Source organism: Pongo abelii, chromosome 20 (genome assembly GCF_028885655.2).
Source record: "Pongo abelii isolate AG06213 chromosome 20, NHGRI_mPonAbe1-v2.0_pri, whole genome shotgun sequence".
NCBI classification, from domain to species: Eukaryota; Metazoa; Chordata; class Mammalia; order Primates; family Hominidae; genus Pongo; species Pongo abelii.
Window position 1 is genome coordinate 45,152,117 of NC_072005.2, and position 17,084 is coordinate 45,169,200.

The window sequence follows — 17,084 nt, forward strand, 5'->3', positions numbered from 1 at the left end:
TCACCATGTTGGCCAGGCTGGTCTCCAACTCCTGATCTCGTGATCCACCCACCTCAGCGTCCCAAAGTGCTGGGATTACAGGTGTGAGCCACCACGCCCGGCCTAAAATATATATATATATATTTTTTTTATGAAGTATTTATTGATGATTCTTGGGTGTTTCTCGGAGAGGGGGATATGGCAGGGTCATAGGATAATAGTGGAGAGAAGGTCAGGAGATAAACACATGAACAAAGGTCTCTGGTTTTCCTAGGCAGAGGTCCCTGCGGCCTTCTGCAGTGTTTGTGTCCCTGGGTACTTGAGATTAGGGAGTGTGATGACTCTCAAAGAGCATGCTGCCTTCAAGCATCTGTTTAACAAGGCACATCTTGCACCGCCCTTAATCCATTTAACCCTGAGTTGACACAGCACATGTTTCAGAGAGCACGGGGCTGGGGGAAAGGCCATAGATCAACAGCATCCCAAGGCAGAAGAATTTCTCCTAGTCAGAACAAACTGGAGTCTCCTATGCCCACCTCTTTCTACACAGACACAGCAACAATCCGATCTGTCCTTCCTTTCCCCACATTTCCCCCCCTTCTTTTCAACAAAACCACCATTGTCCTCATGGCCTGCTCCTGATGGTCGCTGTCTCTTTGGAGCTGTTGGGTACACCTCCCAGACAGGGCAGCCGGGCAGAGGCGCTCCTCACCTCCCAGACGGGGCGGCCGGGCAGAGGCGCTCCCCACATCCCAGACGATGGGCGGCCGGGCAGAGACGCTCCACACTTCCTCCCAGACGGGGTGGCGGCCGGGCAGAGGCGCTCCTCACCTTCCAGACGGGGTGGCAGCCGGGCAGAGGAGCTCCTCACATCCCAGATGATGGGCGGCCAGACAGAGACGCTCCTCACTTCCTAGACGGGGTGGCGGCAGGGCAGAGGCTGTAATCTTAGCACTTTAGGAGGCCAAGGCAAGCGGTTGGGAGGTGGAGGTTGTAGCCAGCCGAGATCAGCCACTGCACTCCAGCCCGAGCACCATTGAGCATTGAGTGAGCGAGACTCCGTCTGCAATCCCAGCACCTCGGGAGGCCGAGGCGGGCAGATCACTTGAGGCCAGGAGCTGGAGACCAGCCCGGTCAACACGGCGAAACCCCATCTCCACCAAAAATACAAAAACCAGTCAGGCGTGGCGGCGCGCGCACCTGCAATCCCAGGCACACGGCAGGCCGAGGCAGGAGAATCACAGGAGCCCGAGGCAGGGAGGTTGCAGCGAGCCGAGATCACCGCAGTACAGTCCAGCTTCGGCAACAGAGGGAGACCGAAAAAAGGAGAGGGAGACCGAAGAAAGGGGACAGGGAGAGGGAGATGGGGAGAGGGAGGGGGAGAGGGAGAGGGAGAGCTGCTTTTTTTTTTTTTTGAGACGGAGTCTCGCTCTGTCCCTAAAATATTTTAAAAATATTTTTAATGCAAAATTGAGCTGGCGGGAAGGTAAGGGAACTCCTGGAGTCCAGAAATCTTACGGAAATATAAATCCAGAAGTGGTTGGTGTTGGAGTTAGTGCTTGCTGTGAGGAAATCTGCTAATTTTGATGGCGAGAACCTGCATGACTCAAAATGTGAAGGGAAAAGACAGAACCCAAGGCCCAAGCGGGATGAGATGCCAGAGTGGAGACCATGTGGATGCCGGGAACCCCAGGAGGCAGTACCTTCAGTGGGTAGGCTGGGAAACAAATGCCCCTCTCACAGAGGTAGGCAGTTGGGGTGATTAGCCGTCTCCACCTTGTTAGTGAGCAATTGAGTGAAAGAAAGCCTTCTGTTAATAAGCCTGCACTCACACAAATTTGGGACCTAAATTCCTGCCATCTGACAAGTCCGAAATTTCATCTAAATTAATGTCTGGTTAGGAATGTTCCCAAGTACGTGTTACGATTAAACAGAAGTCAACTAAGAAGATGCTGAACCATTCCCCAGGTAGTTCCCAAAGATAATATTTTGAGGAACATGAGTTAGCAATTAAAAGAAGCCAGGCATGGTGGCTCACACCTGTAATCCTAGCACTTAGGGAGGCAGAGGCGGGAGGATGACTTGAGGCCAGGAGTTCAAGACTGGCCTGGGCAACATAAGGAGACCCTGTCTCTACAAAAAATACAAAAATTAGCCCAGCGTGGTGGCATTCGCCTGTAGTCTCAGCTACTCAGGAAACTGAGGCTGGAGGATTGCTTGAGCCCAGGAGGCCGAGGCTGCAGCGAGCCATGATTGTGCCACTGCACTCCAGCCTCGGTGACAGATTGAGACCCTGTCTCAATAAAGGAAAAAAAAGGCCAGGCGCAGTGGCTCACACCTGTAATCCCAGCACTTTGGGAGGCCGAGGCGGGCGGATCACGAGGTCAGGAGATCGAGACCATCCTGCCTAACATGGTGAAACCCCATCTCTACTAAAAAGAAAAAATACAAAAAATTAGCTGGGCGTGGTGGCGGGCGCCTGTAGTCCCAGCTACTCTGGAGGCTGAGGCAGGAGAATGGCATGAACCCGGGAGGCGGAGCTTGCAGTGAGCCAAGATTGCGCCACTGCACTCCAGCCTTGGGGACAGAGCGAGACTCCGTCTCAAAAAAAAAAAAAAAAAGGAAAAAAATGTTGTTAACATAAAAGTCATTAAAGTAAAAAACAGTATTAGATATTGTTGTATAGTAGAGAATTTGGTTGGCCTTTGTGTCCAGTTGCTGGGAGGGACTCTTTAAATCCTTGGCATTTCCCAAGTGATAGGGGTGTCACCGTTAACATAGTGGGCCCCTTGGGCCATACTTGATAGTTTTTTTTTTTTTTTTGGAGACAGAGTCTCACTCTGTTGCCCAGGCTGGAGTGCAGTGGTATGCTGTTGGCTCACTGCAACCTCCGCCTCCCGGGTTCAAGCGATTCTCTTTCCTCAGCCTCCCGAGTAGCTGGGACTACAGGTGCACACCGCCACGCCCAGCTATTTTTTTTTTTTTTTTTTTGTATTTTAGTACTGACGGGGTTTCACCGTGTTGCTCAGGCTGATCTCGAACTCCTGACCTCAGGCAATCCACCTGCCTCCTTGGCCTCCCAAAGTGCTAGAATTACAGGTGTGAGCCACGGCGCTGGCCCATACTTGATAGTTTAGGCTCAAAAGGTGACTAACGGTGCACTTCCTGTTTATGGTAATTAGGTGAATCAGAATGGCGGCTGTCAGTGACAGAAGGGCCACTATGAGATTATGAGAAAGCTGGACTTTGAGCCACGTGGTATCAGCTTGACAGTCTGAGAGGGGAAGGAAGCTGGAGATTGAGTTCAGTTCCATGACCAATGATCCAGTCTATCACTCCTGCATAATCAAACCGCAATAGGCTGGGTGCGGTGGCTAATGCCTGTAATCCCAGTACTGTGGGAGGCTGAGGTGGACGGATCATCAGGTCAGGCATTCGAGACCAGCCTGGCCAACATGGTGAAACCCCGCCTCTACTAAAAATACAAAAATTAGCTGGGCGTGGTGGCGCATGCCTGTAATCCCAGCTACTCCGGAGGGTGAGGCAGGAGAATCGCTTGAACCTGGGAGGCGGAGGTTGAAGTGAGCCGAGATCGGGCCATTGCACTCCAGCCTGGGTGACAGAGCAAGACTCCGTCTCAGAAAAAAAATAAATAAAAAATAAAACCCCAATAAAAACTTTGTGCACTCAGGCCCAGATAGCTTTCCCGGCTAGGAATACTCCGCCTATCACCACAAATCCATGTGCCAGAAAACTGATGTGTCCTGCCTCCACAGGGAGAGGACATGGAAACTGCACTGGGACCATCCCAGACCTCGCCATGTGTGTCTTTCTTTCTTGGCTAATCCTGATTTTTATCTTTTTTTTTTCTATAATAAAACTATAAAATCATAGCACTTTCCCCAGTTCTGTGAGTCACTCTAGTGAATTACTGACCCTGAAGGAGGAGTGGGAACCCCCTGAATTTGTAGCCAGTTGGTCAGAAGTAAGGAGGTCTGGGAACACCAGAGCTTGTGGCTGGTGTCTGGAGTGAGGACAGCCTTGTGGAAGACTGAGTCCTTAAACTTGTGGAGACGAATATTCACTCCGGGTAGTGTCAGAATTGCATCGTAGACATAAAGTAGTAACTACAGAATAATAAACATTTTAATTGGGCAGGAGGATGGTACAATTCTAAACTGTATGTACCTATTAACAGCTTCAAAATACATTAAGCAGCCGGGCGGGCGTGGTGGCTCACGCCTGTAATTCCAGCACTTTGGGAAGCTGAGGGGGGCGGATCACGAGGTCAGGAAATCGAGACCATCCTGGCTAACACGGTGAAACTCCATCTCTACTAAAAAAAAATACAAAAAATTAGCTGGGCGTGGTGGCGGGCGCCTGTAGTCCCAGCTACTTGGGAGGCTGAAGCAGGAGAATGGCGTGAACCTGGGAGGCGGAGCTTGCACGTGAGCCGAGATCGCGCCACTGCACTCCAGCTTGGGCGACACTGCAAGACTCCGTCTCAAAAACAAACAAACAAACAAACATTAGCTGGGCCTGGTGGTGCACGCCTGTAATCCCAGCTACTCGGGAGGCTGAGATAGGAGAATCGCTTGAACCCAGGAGGTGGAGGTTGCAGTGAGCCGAGATCGCACCAGTGCACTCCAGCCTGGGCAACAGAGTGAGACTCCATCTCAAAAACAAAACAAAACAAAAACAAAATACATTAAGCAAAAGTTGAGAAAACTATCGTTCACATTATAATGTGAAATTGACAAATACGTCTAAATTAGAGACAGGTGAAACTGAGAAAAAATAATTCAGGATGTAGAAGAAAGAGTATGTAGAACATAAACTACAAGCCTGATCTAATGAACAAATGTATATAATTGTACCTAACAATTGGAGAATACCTTTCTGCACAAATGAAATATTTACAAAATGTAACAATGTGTTGTGCCATAAAGCCTCCATACATTTTAAATAATTTGCATCATTCAAACCACATTCTCTGACCACTATGTACTTAAGTCAGAAATCAGTAACAAAAGAAACATAAAAACCTGAACACCTTCAGGAATTAAGAAACACACTTCTTTTTTTTTTTTTTTTTTCTGGCAAAATAAGCCAGAAAGTGCTACATCACCCAGGCTGGAGTGCAATGGTGCGATCTCGGTTCACTGCAACTTCCACCTCCCGGGTTCAAGTGATTCTTCTGCCTCAGCCTCCCGAGTAGCTGGGATTACAGGTGCGTGCCACCACACCTGGCTATTTTTTGTATTTTTAGTAGAGACGGGGTTTCACCATGTTGGCCAGGATGGTCTCGAACTCCTGACCTCAGGTGATCCGCCTGCTTTGGCCTCCCAAAGTGCTGGGATTACAGGCGTGAGCCCCTGGACCCGGCCTTTTTTTTTTTTTTGAGACAGTCTTGCTCTCTCACCCAGGCTGGAGTGCAGTGGTGGGATCTTGGCTCACTGCAACCTCCACCTCCCAAGTTCAAGCAATCCTTCCTGCCTCAGCCTCCTGAGTAGCAGGGATTACAGGAGTGCCCCACCACATCCAGCTAATTTTTGTATTTTTAGTAGAGATGGGGTTTCGCCATGTTGGCCAGGCTGGTCTTGGATTCCTGACCTCAAGTGATTCACCCGCCTTGGCCTCCCAAAGTGCTGGGATTACAGGCGTGAGCCACAGCACCTGGCCTGAAAATGCTATATTCTAAGTCAGTAGAGAAATACTACTACTGAGACAAGTACCCTACGAACTCTATTGATTTTATCTCACAAGAAAAAGAAAATTATCAATGAACTACTCTCCTAAAAAGCATTAGCCCTGAATGGTTTTCAGAATAAAAATCTGTGAAACTTTAAAAACCAGATAATTCCAATGCCGGCTTTTTTCAGAGCAGGGAAAAAATAAAACACTTCTGTACTCTTCATATGAAATGATATATATGAAATACAGTTGATCTAAATACTGAAAAGGTTGATAAACTGGAAACTAATTTCACTTATGAATTCTAATACAAAATCTTAAATAAAATTTTATTTTATTCCATAAAATAAAATGGAATTCAATATCATACTAAGGAAGAATGTATCATGTCTAAGGCAGGGGCACTTCAAATGCAAGGACCATTACTACAAAACCTATGAACATGATTTAACATATGAATATACTGCCGGGCGCAGTGGCTCATGCCTGTAATCCCAGCACTTTGGGAGGCCAAGGCGGGCGGATCACCTGAGGTCGGGAGTTCGAGACCAGGCTGACCAACATGGAGAAACCCCATCTCTACTAAAAATACAAAATTAGCCGGGTGTGGTGGTGCATGCCTGTAATCCCAGCTACTCAGGAGACTGGGGCAGAAGAATCGCTGGAACCCGGGAGGTGGAGGTTGCGGTGAGCCGAGGTTGTGCCATTGCACTTCAGCCTGGGCAACAAGAGTGAAACTCTGTCTCAAACAAAAAACAAAAAACATATGAATATATCATGGGAGAAAAGAGATCCATAAATGCGGATCTGACCTTTAACAAAATTCTCTACCAGACGGGTGCAGTGGCTCATGCCTGTAATCCCAGCACTTTGGGAGGCCGAGGCGGGCAGATTGCCTGAGGTCAGGAGTTCCAGACCAGCCTGGCAAATGTGGTGAAGCCCTGTCTCTACTAAAAATACAGAAATTAGCTGAGTGTGGTGGTGGGCGCCTGTAATCCCAGCTACTCAGGAGGCTGAGGCAGGAGAATCGCTTGAACCTGGGGGGCAGAGGTTGCAGCGAGCCGAGATGGTGCCACTGCACTCCAGCCTGGCCGACAGCGAGACTCTGTCCCCAAAAAAAAAAAAAAAAAAAGAATGAGGTAAAACTATTGTTCTTTGTATACCAAAGAAAAGTTACTGCAAACAATAAGAGAATAACTTTAATAGAGCACCAAAAGAAAAAAAAAAAAAAGAGATATTCAAATTTACACACCACAAAACCTCATTTACAGTAGCCATAAACAGCAAACAGAAAACCAAACAAACCTTGGAATATTTTTAACAAAAATATGCAAGACCTATATAAAGGAAACTTTAAAATACATCTGGGGACAAATGAAAAGACTTACCACATTGCTGGATAGGATGACATCACGAAGATGTCAATTCTCACTCAACAGTATATATATTGAATGCAACCCATATAAAAATACTAACAGCTTTTGTAAAAATTGAAACTAGTCAAGATGATCCTAAAGTTCCACAATAGAAAAAAAAAAAATCAAAGAACAGCCTGAGAAACTTTGGAAAAGAAGAGCAATGAGGGTGGACTAGCACTACTAGGACCTAAAATATTCCAAATGAATAAAAATTGTAATGTTAACATTTAAAACTTAAAAGTATTCCTTCATGAGTGTGGGGGGAAGGTAGGGTGCAACCTGAGGCAAAAAAAAAAAAAAAAGAAAATAGATTCCTTTATGATCCTGCAGTGGCAAAGACCTTTCTTTTTTTTTTTTTTTTTGAGATGGAGTCTCGCTCTGTCACCAGGCTGGAGTACAATGGCACGATCTGGGCTCACTGCAACCTCTGCCTCCCGAGTGCAAGCGATTCTCCTGCCTCAGCCTCCCAAGTAGCTGGGATTGCAGGTGCGCGCCACCATGCTCAGCTAATTTTTGTATTTTTAGTAGAGCCGAGTTTCACCATGTTGGCCAGGATGGTCTTGACCTCTTGACCTTGTGATCTGCCCACCTCGGGCTCCCAAAGTGCTAGGATTACAGGTGTGAGCCACACCCGGCCCCATGACTCAAAGTCTAGAAACCACAAAAGAAATAAACTGAATATACACAGCTACATTAAACATTTTTCTTTTTTTTCTTTTTGAGACGGCGTCTGGCTCTGTTGCCCAGGCTGGAGTGCAGTGGCGCAATCTCGGCTCACTGCAAACCCCGCCTCCCGGGCTCATGCCATTCTCCTGCCTCAGCCTCCTGAGTAGCTGGGACTACAGGCGCCCGCCACCACGCCCGGTTAATTTTTGTATTTTTAGTAGAGACGGGGTTTCACTGTGTTAGCCAGGATGGTATCGATCTCCTGACCTTGTGATCCGCCCACCTCGGCCTCCCAAAGTGCTGGGATTACAGGCGTGAGCCATCACGCCCGCCCAACATTTCTGCATGGCAAAAGGATCACAGCAGTCTGAACTGCTGTGAACTATATTCCATGTCATCACAAAGGGCTAACTTCTTTAGTGACTGACACATAACTTACAAGCCAATAAAAAATAAGAATATGGACAGGTAGTTCACTGAGAAGTGAAAACAAATGGCTCTTAAGTATTTGAAAATATGCATCCTCACTCATAATTAGAGAAATTCAAATGAAAACCATAGTGAGAAACCATCTTTTACTGTCAGATGCTCCCAAAGCTGTCAGATTAGCCAGGCTGTGGAGAAAGAGGCACAACTATTCCTGGCTGAATGGAAGGTAAAGTGGTTGAGCCCCAAGGAGGGCACTCTGGTGACACATTAAAAATACCAAGGTGGGGTGGGGCGCGGTGGCTCACGCCTGTAATCTCAGCACTTTGGGAGGCCAAGGTGGGCAGATCACAAGGTCAGGAGTTCGAGACTGGCCTGGCCAACATGGTGAAACCCTTTCTCTAAAAAAATACAAAAATTAGCTGGGCACAGTGGTGCACCTGTAGTCCCAGCTACTCGGAGGCTGAGGCAGAATAGCTTGAACCCAGGAAGTGGCGGTTGCAGTCAGCTGAGATAGTGCCACTGCACTCCAGTCTGGGCGACAGAGTGAGACTCCGTCTCAGAAAACAAAAACAAAAACAAACAAAAAACAAGGTGGCTAGGTGCGGTGGCTCACGCCTATAATCCCAACACTTTGGGAGGCTGAGGCAGGCAGATCACGAGGTCAGGAAACCGAGACCATCCTGGCTAACACAGTGAAACCCTTTCTCTACTAAAAATACAAAAAATTAGCCGGCCACGGTGGCATGTGCCTGTAGTCCCAGGTACTCCAGAGGCTGAGGCAGGAGAATCACTTGAACCCAGGAGGCAGAGATTGCAGTGAGCTGAGATTGCACCACTGCACTCCAGCCTGGGTGACAGAGCAAGACTCCGTCTCAAAAAGAAAAAAAAAAAAAAAAGTGTACTATGGAAAACGAGTAAACATGTATAAATGCATAGAAAATGTTAAAACATTTTGCAAACAACCCAGATGTCCAAAAGGTGTCTAGTTCATTATACTAAGATACGGCTTTACATTGTAGTTGTAAAAAAAAAAAAAAAAAAGGCCCAGTGGAGTAGCTCACACCCAGCACTTAGTACTTTGGGAAGCTGAGGCAGGAGGAACAGTTGAAACTAGGAGTTGGAAACAAGCCTAGACAACATAATGAGGCCCCATCTCTGTTTCTATATATAAAAAAAGAAAAAAAAAAAAACCCTGATATATAAATCTCTCCATATATAACTGAAAAAACCCAAGATGCTGATAGAGGTATACAATATGCTACCTTGATTTTATATTTTTAAAAATTTATACCTCGTGATACAAGTTAACTACCTTGATATTAAAAGGGAAAATGCACAATATTTAGATTGATGTTTATTTGCATATGCATTAGAAAACTTGAAAGGCATACAGTGAAAAAGCAAAAAACAAGCAAAACCAAGAAAACAACAACAAAACTCCAAGCCACAAGCAATGACACCTGCATGGAATAGTTCTGAGTTTGGCAAAGGACAGCAACAAGAGAGATTTCTCACAGCATCTTTTGATACTTTTTTTTTTTTGAGACGGAGTCCCACTCTGTCGACCAGGCTGGAGTGCAGTGGCGTGATCTCGACTCACTGCAACCTCCGCCTCCCAGGTTCAAGTGATTCTCCTGCCTCAGCCTCCCGAGTAGCTGGGACTACAGGCGCGTGCCACCACACCCAGCTAATTTTTTATTTTTAGTAGAGATGGTGTTTCACCATGTTGGCCAGAGTGGTCTTGAACTCCTGACCTCAGGTGATCCACCCGCCTTGGCCTCCCAAAGTGCTGGGATTACAGGCGTGAGCCAGTGCGCCTGGCCGATACTTTTTTTTGTTGAGTCTTGTGAATAGAATACATATTCTAGAATAAAATAAAAAGCTTAAAATTAACAAAAAACAAGTTTATTCCACACCTACCCACCTTCACATAGACTTGAAAACATTGATCATATAATACGGGTTTTTTCTATTGAATATTTACTGTTCATCTAAAGTACCTCAGAAAACACAAATATAAATCTTACACTAAGATTTATTGACATGACCACAAACTGTGAAATTTCAAAGTCCTCTCAATAGCCTTCCAATCCTAGTAACTCAGGTACACCTGGATTCCTGACAACTCTATTTCTTTGTTTTCTTTCATCACTTAGGTTCATTTCTATGGGTTCTATTATTGGCATTTGTTTTTCTCAGATCTTTGCAAAACCATCCTTTATGGTGAAAGTCATGAAGGATTCTTCACAAATGCAGGAAAATGCATTGCTAACAAAGTGCTAAGTCAGAAATGTCTTGGGACCTGTTTGAAAACAAGATTCGGCCGGGCGCGGTGGCTCACGCCTGTAAAGTAATCCCAGCACTTTGGGAGGCCGAAGCGGGAGGATCGCTCGGGTCCAAGCGTTCGGGACCAGCCTAGGGATGCGATACTCCCTTCTCTATTTAAATAATACTAAAAAAGAAAAAACAAGATTCAACAGTCTCGCCTGTTTCCATTTCGGAGTGTGCCTCCTCCTTCAATTGCACATTGCCGTATTCCCTTCCAGTTTGCATTCCCCCTAATGACTGAGTTAACTAAACTGGCACAGCCTGCCTATTCTTTTGATCCGAAAAGGGTCACTTGGCTATTCCTTGCCACCAGTCTCATCATCACAGCCGACTCAGTCGGCCAGAGGACTGAGGGCCTCGGAGGCAGTCAGCGCTACCGTAAACGCGACAGCAGCGAAGTCCATCTGCGGGGGATCCGCGTCAAAGGCTGCTTCCCTCGCCTTGCAGCCTTCCACAAACAGCCTGCGGCGTTCCTCGAAATCCCGTAGTAATCTGACCGGAATCATGGAGCTACCATCCAGATACTCGCGGAACAACAGCTGCCGGTTAATTTCTAAGAAAGAGAGCTGCTGATGGGGGTCTGGCGCGGACGCCAGGTCTGGGACGCTGCTGGGGATGGGCCCGGGCACAGGGCCCGGCACCCGCGCCATGGACCGCGCAGCTTCGGCCACTGGGTCCCGGGCCTCCTGCACCCGAACCCCGCCGCCGACTGCCCCCCGCAGTACGTCGCTGACGCCACTCGCTGTGCCCACCTGTGGGACACTGCTGTCTCCGGGGAGCTCGGATATCTCCGACAGCCCAGCTGGCTCCGCCATAGTCCGAGCGTTTCTACAGAGACTGGAATAACGGCACGGCACTGCTGTATGCGGGACGTGCGCATGCGCAAGTCTCGGTGAGCTCGTAACCGCTGTGCGTGCCAGAGTGTGCGCATGCGTAAGCACGGTGCACAATCCTCGAGCGTTCCCTAGCGGTCCTGAGTAGCCATTACGTCTGTAGCCTCCTCTGGTCCTCTGAGCGCCTGAGGACCTGCGGACTGTGCGGTATCTTAAATTACAGCCACTTCAGTATTAATGTAAAGTGCCTTATAAGGTCATTTTCCAGCTCCTGTCTTTTTTTTTTCAGACAAGGTCTCTCCCTGTCGCCTAGGCTGGAGTGCAGTGGTGAGATCTCGGTTACTGCTGCTTTGACCTCCCAGCCTCAAGCCATGCTCCTGCCTCAGCCTCTGGAGTAACTGGGACTACAGGTGTACACCACCACACCCAGCTGATTTTTTATTTTTTGTAGAAATTGGGTCTCACTATGTTGCCCAGGCTGGTCTCGAACTCCTGGACTCAAGTGATCATCCTGCCTTGGCCTCCCAAAGTGCTGGGATTACCGGCCTGAGCCACTCGGCCTGGCCTGTAAATAATATTTTGACACTGGAAGTTTGGGGGTTTCCCAAAACCGCCTTTAGGCTTGATAATTCCCAGAGCTCATTGAAGTCTGTTATATTCACAGTCATGCTTATTACAGGCAAAGGACACAGATTAGAAGAGATGTATAAGGCACAATGTATAAGGATGGAGAGGGTTCCAAATGTGAAGTTCCTGTGTTCCTAGGGATGTTTTACCCTTTGTCGTCCATGTGTGGCAATAAGTGCAGGGATAGTGCTAACGTAAGACTCTCACCCAGGCTTTGGTGTCCAGAGTTTTTACTGGGGTTTTACTCCATAGGCATGCTTGATTAAAGCATTGCCCATTTTGTTGAAGTCAATCTCCAGCCTCCTACCTAGTATCGCATGGCTCCAAGCCCCAACTCTCTAATGCTATGGTTAGTCTTTCTGTGTGGCTAGCTCTGATCCTGATGATAACCCAAAATGTGAAAGTCTATGTTCGATTTAAAATCAGTCAGCTGTGGCTGGGTGTAGTGGCTCATGCCTGTAATCCCAGCAAGTTGGGAGGCAAAGGTGGGAGGATCGCTTGAGCCCATGAGTTTGAGACCAGCCTGGGCAACATAGTGAGACCCCTGTCCCTACAGAAAAAAAAAAATTAGGCAGGCATGGTGGCATGTGCACCTGTAATCTCAGCTATTCAGGAGGCTGAGGTGGGAGGATGACTTGAGCTTGGTAGGTGGACTGTGCAGTGAGCTATGATTGCACCACTGCACTCCAGCCCTGTGTGACAGAGCAAGACCCTGTCTCGAAAAAAAAAAATCCTTTGAATTTAACTGGAATCCAAATATGAGAGTTGCTGGCAACTGAACTTCAGGAGGATCCATCTAAAAATTCTGACCTATCACAGGTCGTGTCTGGGAGCTGATTGGGTTGGAAATCATTCTGACTCACGTGTACCTTACTTTGTTTCTACAGTTCTCTTGGAGAGATGGAGTGAGTTCTCCCACATGTGACATATATGCTTCAAAAGGCACATTTGTGATATTCCACAGAAGACAAAAGAAAGGACTTCTCTGGAAGGTAACTTCAAATTAGGTAGATAGCTTGGTCACTGGAGGGAATTTGTAATTATGAGCCAGCCGTAAAGTCTCCAGAATTCAGTGTAGCTTCCATTCTGAATGGCTATAATAATACACTGCTCAGTACCTGCAAGTCAAAGAAAAGAGGCCAGAGAAACTCTCTGGAAAAATAGAAAGATCAAGTAAAAATTCTTAAACTAAGTTTTAATGCTGATTCTCCAACTACCTTCTTTTATTTCTATTTTTATTTTTTTGAGACAGAGTCTCACTCTGTCACCCAGGCTGGAGTGCAGTGGTGCGATCCTGGCTCACTGCAACCTCCACCTCCTGGGTCACTGCAACTTACGCTTCCTGGGCTCAAGCAATTCTCCTGCCTCAGCCTCCTGGGTAGCTGGGATTACAAGTGCCCACCACCACACCCAGCTAACTTTTGTATTTTTAGTAGAGATGGGATTTTGCCATGTTGGCCAGGCTGGTCTCGAACTCCTGGCCTTAAGTGATCTGCCCGTCTCCACCTTCAAAAGAAAGTGCTGGAGGCTGGGCGCGGTGGTCATGCCTGTGATCCCAGCACTTTGGGAGGCTGAGGAGGGCGGATCACAAGGTCAGGAGATCGAGACCATCCTGGCTAACATGATGAAACCCTGTCTCTACTAAAAATACAAAAAAATTAGTCAGGCTTGGTGGTGGGCGCCTGTAGTCCCAGCTACTCGGAAGGCTGAGGCACGAAAATCGCTTGAACCCAGGAGGCGGAGGTTGCAGTGAGCTGAGATCATGCTACTGCACTCCAGCCTGGGCGACAGAGCGAGACTCCGTCTCAAAACAAAACAAAACAAAACAAAACCAAAACCAAAAACCAAAAACCAAAATAAAGTGCTGGGATTACAGGCGTGAGCCACCACGCCTGGCTGCCAAAACACAATTTTTGATCATTAGTCCCAAAGAAATTCTAACCACAGTCTCTCCATCTCAACTGAAGGCAATTCAGTCCTTCTAGTTGTTCCAAATGAAAAAATCTTGGAGTCATTTGTTCTCTCATATATGATATTCTCTTTTTTTTTTTTTTTGCGTGGACTCTCACCCTGTCACCCAGGCTGGAGTACAATGTCACCATCTTGGCTCACTGCAATCTCTGCCTCCTGGGTTCAAGTGATTCCCCTGCCTCAGCCTCCCGAGTAGCTTGGACTACAGGCACACACCACCACGCCTGGCTAATTTTTTGTATCTTTAGTAGAGATGGGGTTTCACCATGTTGGCCAGGCTGGTCTCGAACTCCTGACCTCATGATCCACCTGCCTTGGCCTCCCAAAGTGCTGGGATTACAGGTGTGAGCCACCACGCCTGGCAACATTCTCAAATATGACATTCAATCTGTCAGCAAATTTTGTTGGGTCAGCTTTGGCAATATAATGAGAATCTGTTCACTGTTTACACTTCCTCTGCACCTATCCTGCTGAGTCACCACCATCTCTTCCCCACATTATTATAATAGCCTCCTACTGGTCTCTCTGCTTCTACTTTGCCCCCTACAATCTATTTTTAATAAAATATCCAGAATGGTTATTATTATTTTTCTGAGATGGAGTCTTGCTCTGTTGCCTAGGCTGGAGTGCAGTGGCGTGATCTCGGCTCACTGCAACCTCTGCCTCCTGGGTTCAAGTGATTCTCCTGCCTCCGCCTTCCGAGTAGCTGGGATTACAGCCTCCTCGGCCTCTCCCTAATTCGCCTCGAACTAATCCCTCAGTTCTGGGATTACAGGCGTGATCCACTGCACCCGGCCCACAATGATTATTTTAAAATGCAAGTCAGACAGCTCACTCTTCGACTAAAACCTCCAGTAACTTCATTTTACTCAGAATAAAAGCCAAAATCCCAACAATGGTCTATAAGGCACCACTCCAATACCAGCTTAGGCCAACTTGCTACTTCTCTGACTTCATCCCAATTCCTTTCCCCTTGCTTGCTCTGCTCCAAGTCAAGGTGACTTCCTCACTACTTCTCAAATACCTCAGAAAACTCCTGCCTTAAACAGTGACTGTTTAGTTTGCCTGGAATACATATAACTTGTAATAATATATGACATAAATAATATGTATTGTTTACAATAACATATAAAACATATTCTTTATAATATAAAATAATTTATTATGCCTATTTCCTCTATTTGAATAGATCCTAAGTTCCACAGGGCAGGGAATTATAAAAATTTACTATTTTAAGCCAGGTATGGTGGCTCAGTCTGTAATCCTAGCACTTTGAGAGGCTGAGGTGGGTGGACTGCTTGAGGCCAAGAGTACAAGACCAGCCTGGGCAACATGGTGAAAACCCATCTCTACAAATAATACAAAAATTAGCCAGGTATGGCTGTAGGTGCCTGTAGTCCCTGCTACTCAGGAGGCCGAGGTGGGAGGATCACCTGAGCCTGGGAGGTTGAGGCTGCAGTGAGCCATGATTGTACCATTGCACTCCAGCCTGGGTGACAGAGGTGACATCCTGTCTCAAAAAAACAAACAAAAAAAACCAGCCAAACAAACAAAAAAGCATTTTAAAGAGATAGCATTCTTTATTTGAAGGCTGAGAGAGATTTTCTTCTGACAACACTTCTGACACCAAATATGTGTGGGATTTTCCGTAACGATTCTCCAAAACAAACCGAGTGTCCCACAATTCCATTCTGACACCAACTATCTGCAGTTAGTGCAGACCCCACAGGTCCCATAAGACTATGCCCACTTCAGATGCCAGTCACAAATGGAGTATGTAGGCTACCCACATTTCTATCCAGCCAAGTACAAATTCAGGAGTTCCCATGACCCCCCAACCTCAGGTTTGATAATTTGCTAGAACTCACACAACTTAGCAAAGTGCTGTATTTACTAGTACTAGTTTATTTAATTTATTTCGAGACAGAGTCTCACTCTGTCACCCAGGCTGGAGTGCAGTGGTTCCATCTCGGCTCACTGCAACCTCCACCTCCTGGGTTCAATTGATTCTTGTGCCTCAGCCTCCTGAGTAGCTGGGATTACAGGTGTGTTACCACCATGCCTGGCTAATTTGTGTATTTTTACTAGAGACAGGGTTTTGCTATGTTGGCCAGGCTGGTCTTGAACTCCTGTCCTCAAGTGATCCACCCTTCTTGGCCTCCCAAAGTGCTGGGATTACAGGTGTGAATCACTGTGCTTGGCCAGTACTAGTTTATTATAAAGGATACAACTCAGGAAGAGTTACGTAGAAGAGATGTATAGGGTAAAGGGTGGGTGTGGGGGTCACGTAGAGCTTCCATGCCCTCTCTTGGTGGGACTCTCCCAGCAACTTGATGTGTTCAATCTGGAAACTCTCAAAACCCTGCTGTTTAGGGACTTTATAGAGGTTTAATTACATAGGCATCATTGATAAATCACTTACCAATGGTAATTGACTCAGTCTCCAGTCCCTTGCTCCTCTCCCCTTACCAGGAGGTTGGGGATGGGGCTGAGAGTTCCAAGCTTCCAGTGAAGTCTTGGTCTTTCTAGTGACTAGCCCCCATTCTGAAGCTATCTAAGGGCCACCAAGAGTGACCTCATTAGAGCGAAAGATGTTCCTAACACACTATCACTCAGTTGATTCTAAGGGTTTTAGGAGTTCTGTGCCAGGAACCAGGGAGAAAGACCAAACACTGTGTCTTTCTTATTATAGCATAAAGGCTATTTCTACTTTGAGGATGAATAATTTTCATCTGGTGTTTGCTCCTTTTGGAGCAAACTCGCAACCCATCCATTGCATGAGAGATGGAGGTTTTTTTTTTTTTTTGCTTTCCTTGCAGAAAACAATAGGGATGGGTAGATCTTGGTGACAGGTGGAGGTAGGAGCATCTAGTCATTGTAGTTAGCTGACAGAACCACGTCCCACTTTCCTTTTTTGTGTATTCCGTTCAATCCCTGGAGAAAACAGAAACTTACCCACCATCCTAGTCTTATTCACTTCAGAGCTGGTGTCCAATGCCCATTTATTGGAAGGTCTTCCCACACTCAGCATCTGAAGATGGGCATTTCTCCAGAAGCAGTTGAGTCTGGATCTCAGATATAAGGTCATATGTTTAGGTTTGCATAAAGAAACTGAATTCAGTTTCAACGTGTATTTAAT

General features: G+C 46.7%; 1 protein-coding gene across 1 annotated transcript; it reads right to left on the reverse strand.

The window, feature by feature from the left end:
• Positions 1-10,203: 10,203 nt before the first annotated feature.
• Positions 10,204-11,412, reverse strand: EID2B (EP300 interacting inhibitor of differentiation 2B). Its single transcript, XM_002829206.6, has one exon. It carries the CDS (start codon positions 11,327-11,329, stop codon positions 10,847-10,849), a length of 483 nt encoding a protein of 160 aa, XP_002829252.2. The 5' UTR covers positions 11,330-11,412; the 3' UTR covers positions 10,204-10,846.
• Between the last annotated feature and the right edge of the window lie 5,672 nt (positions 11,413-17,084).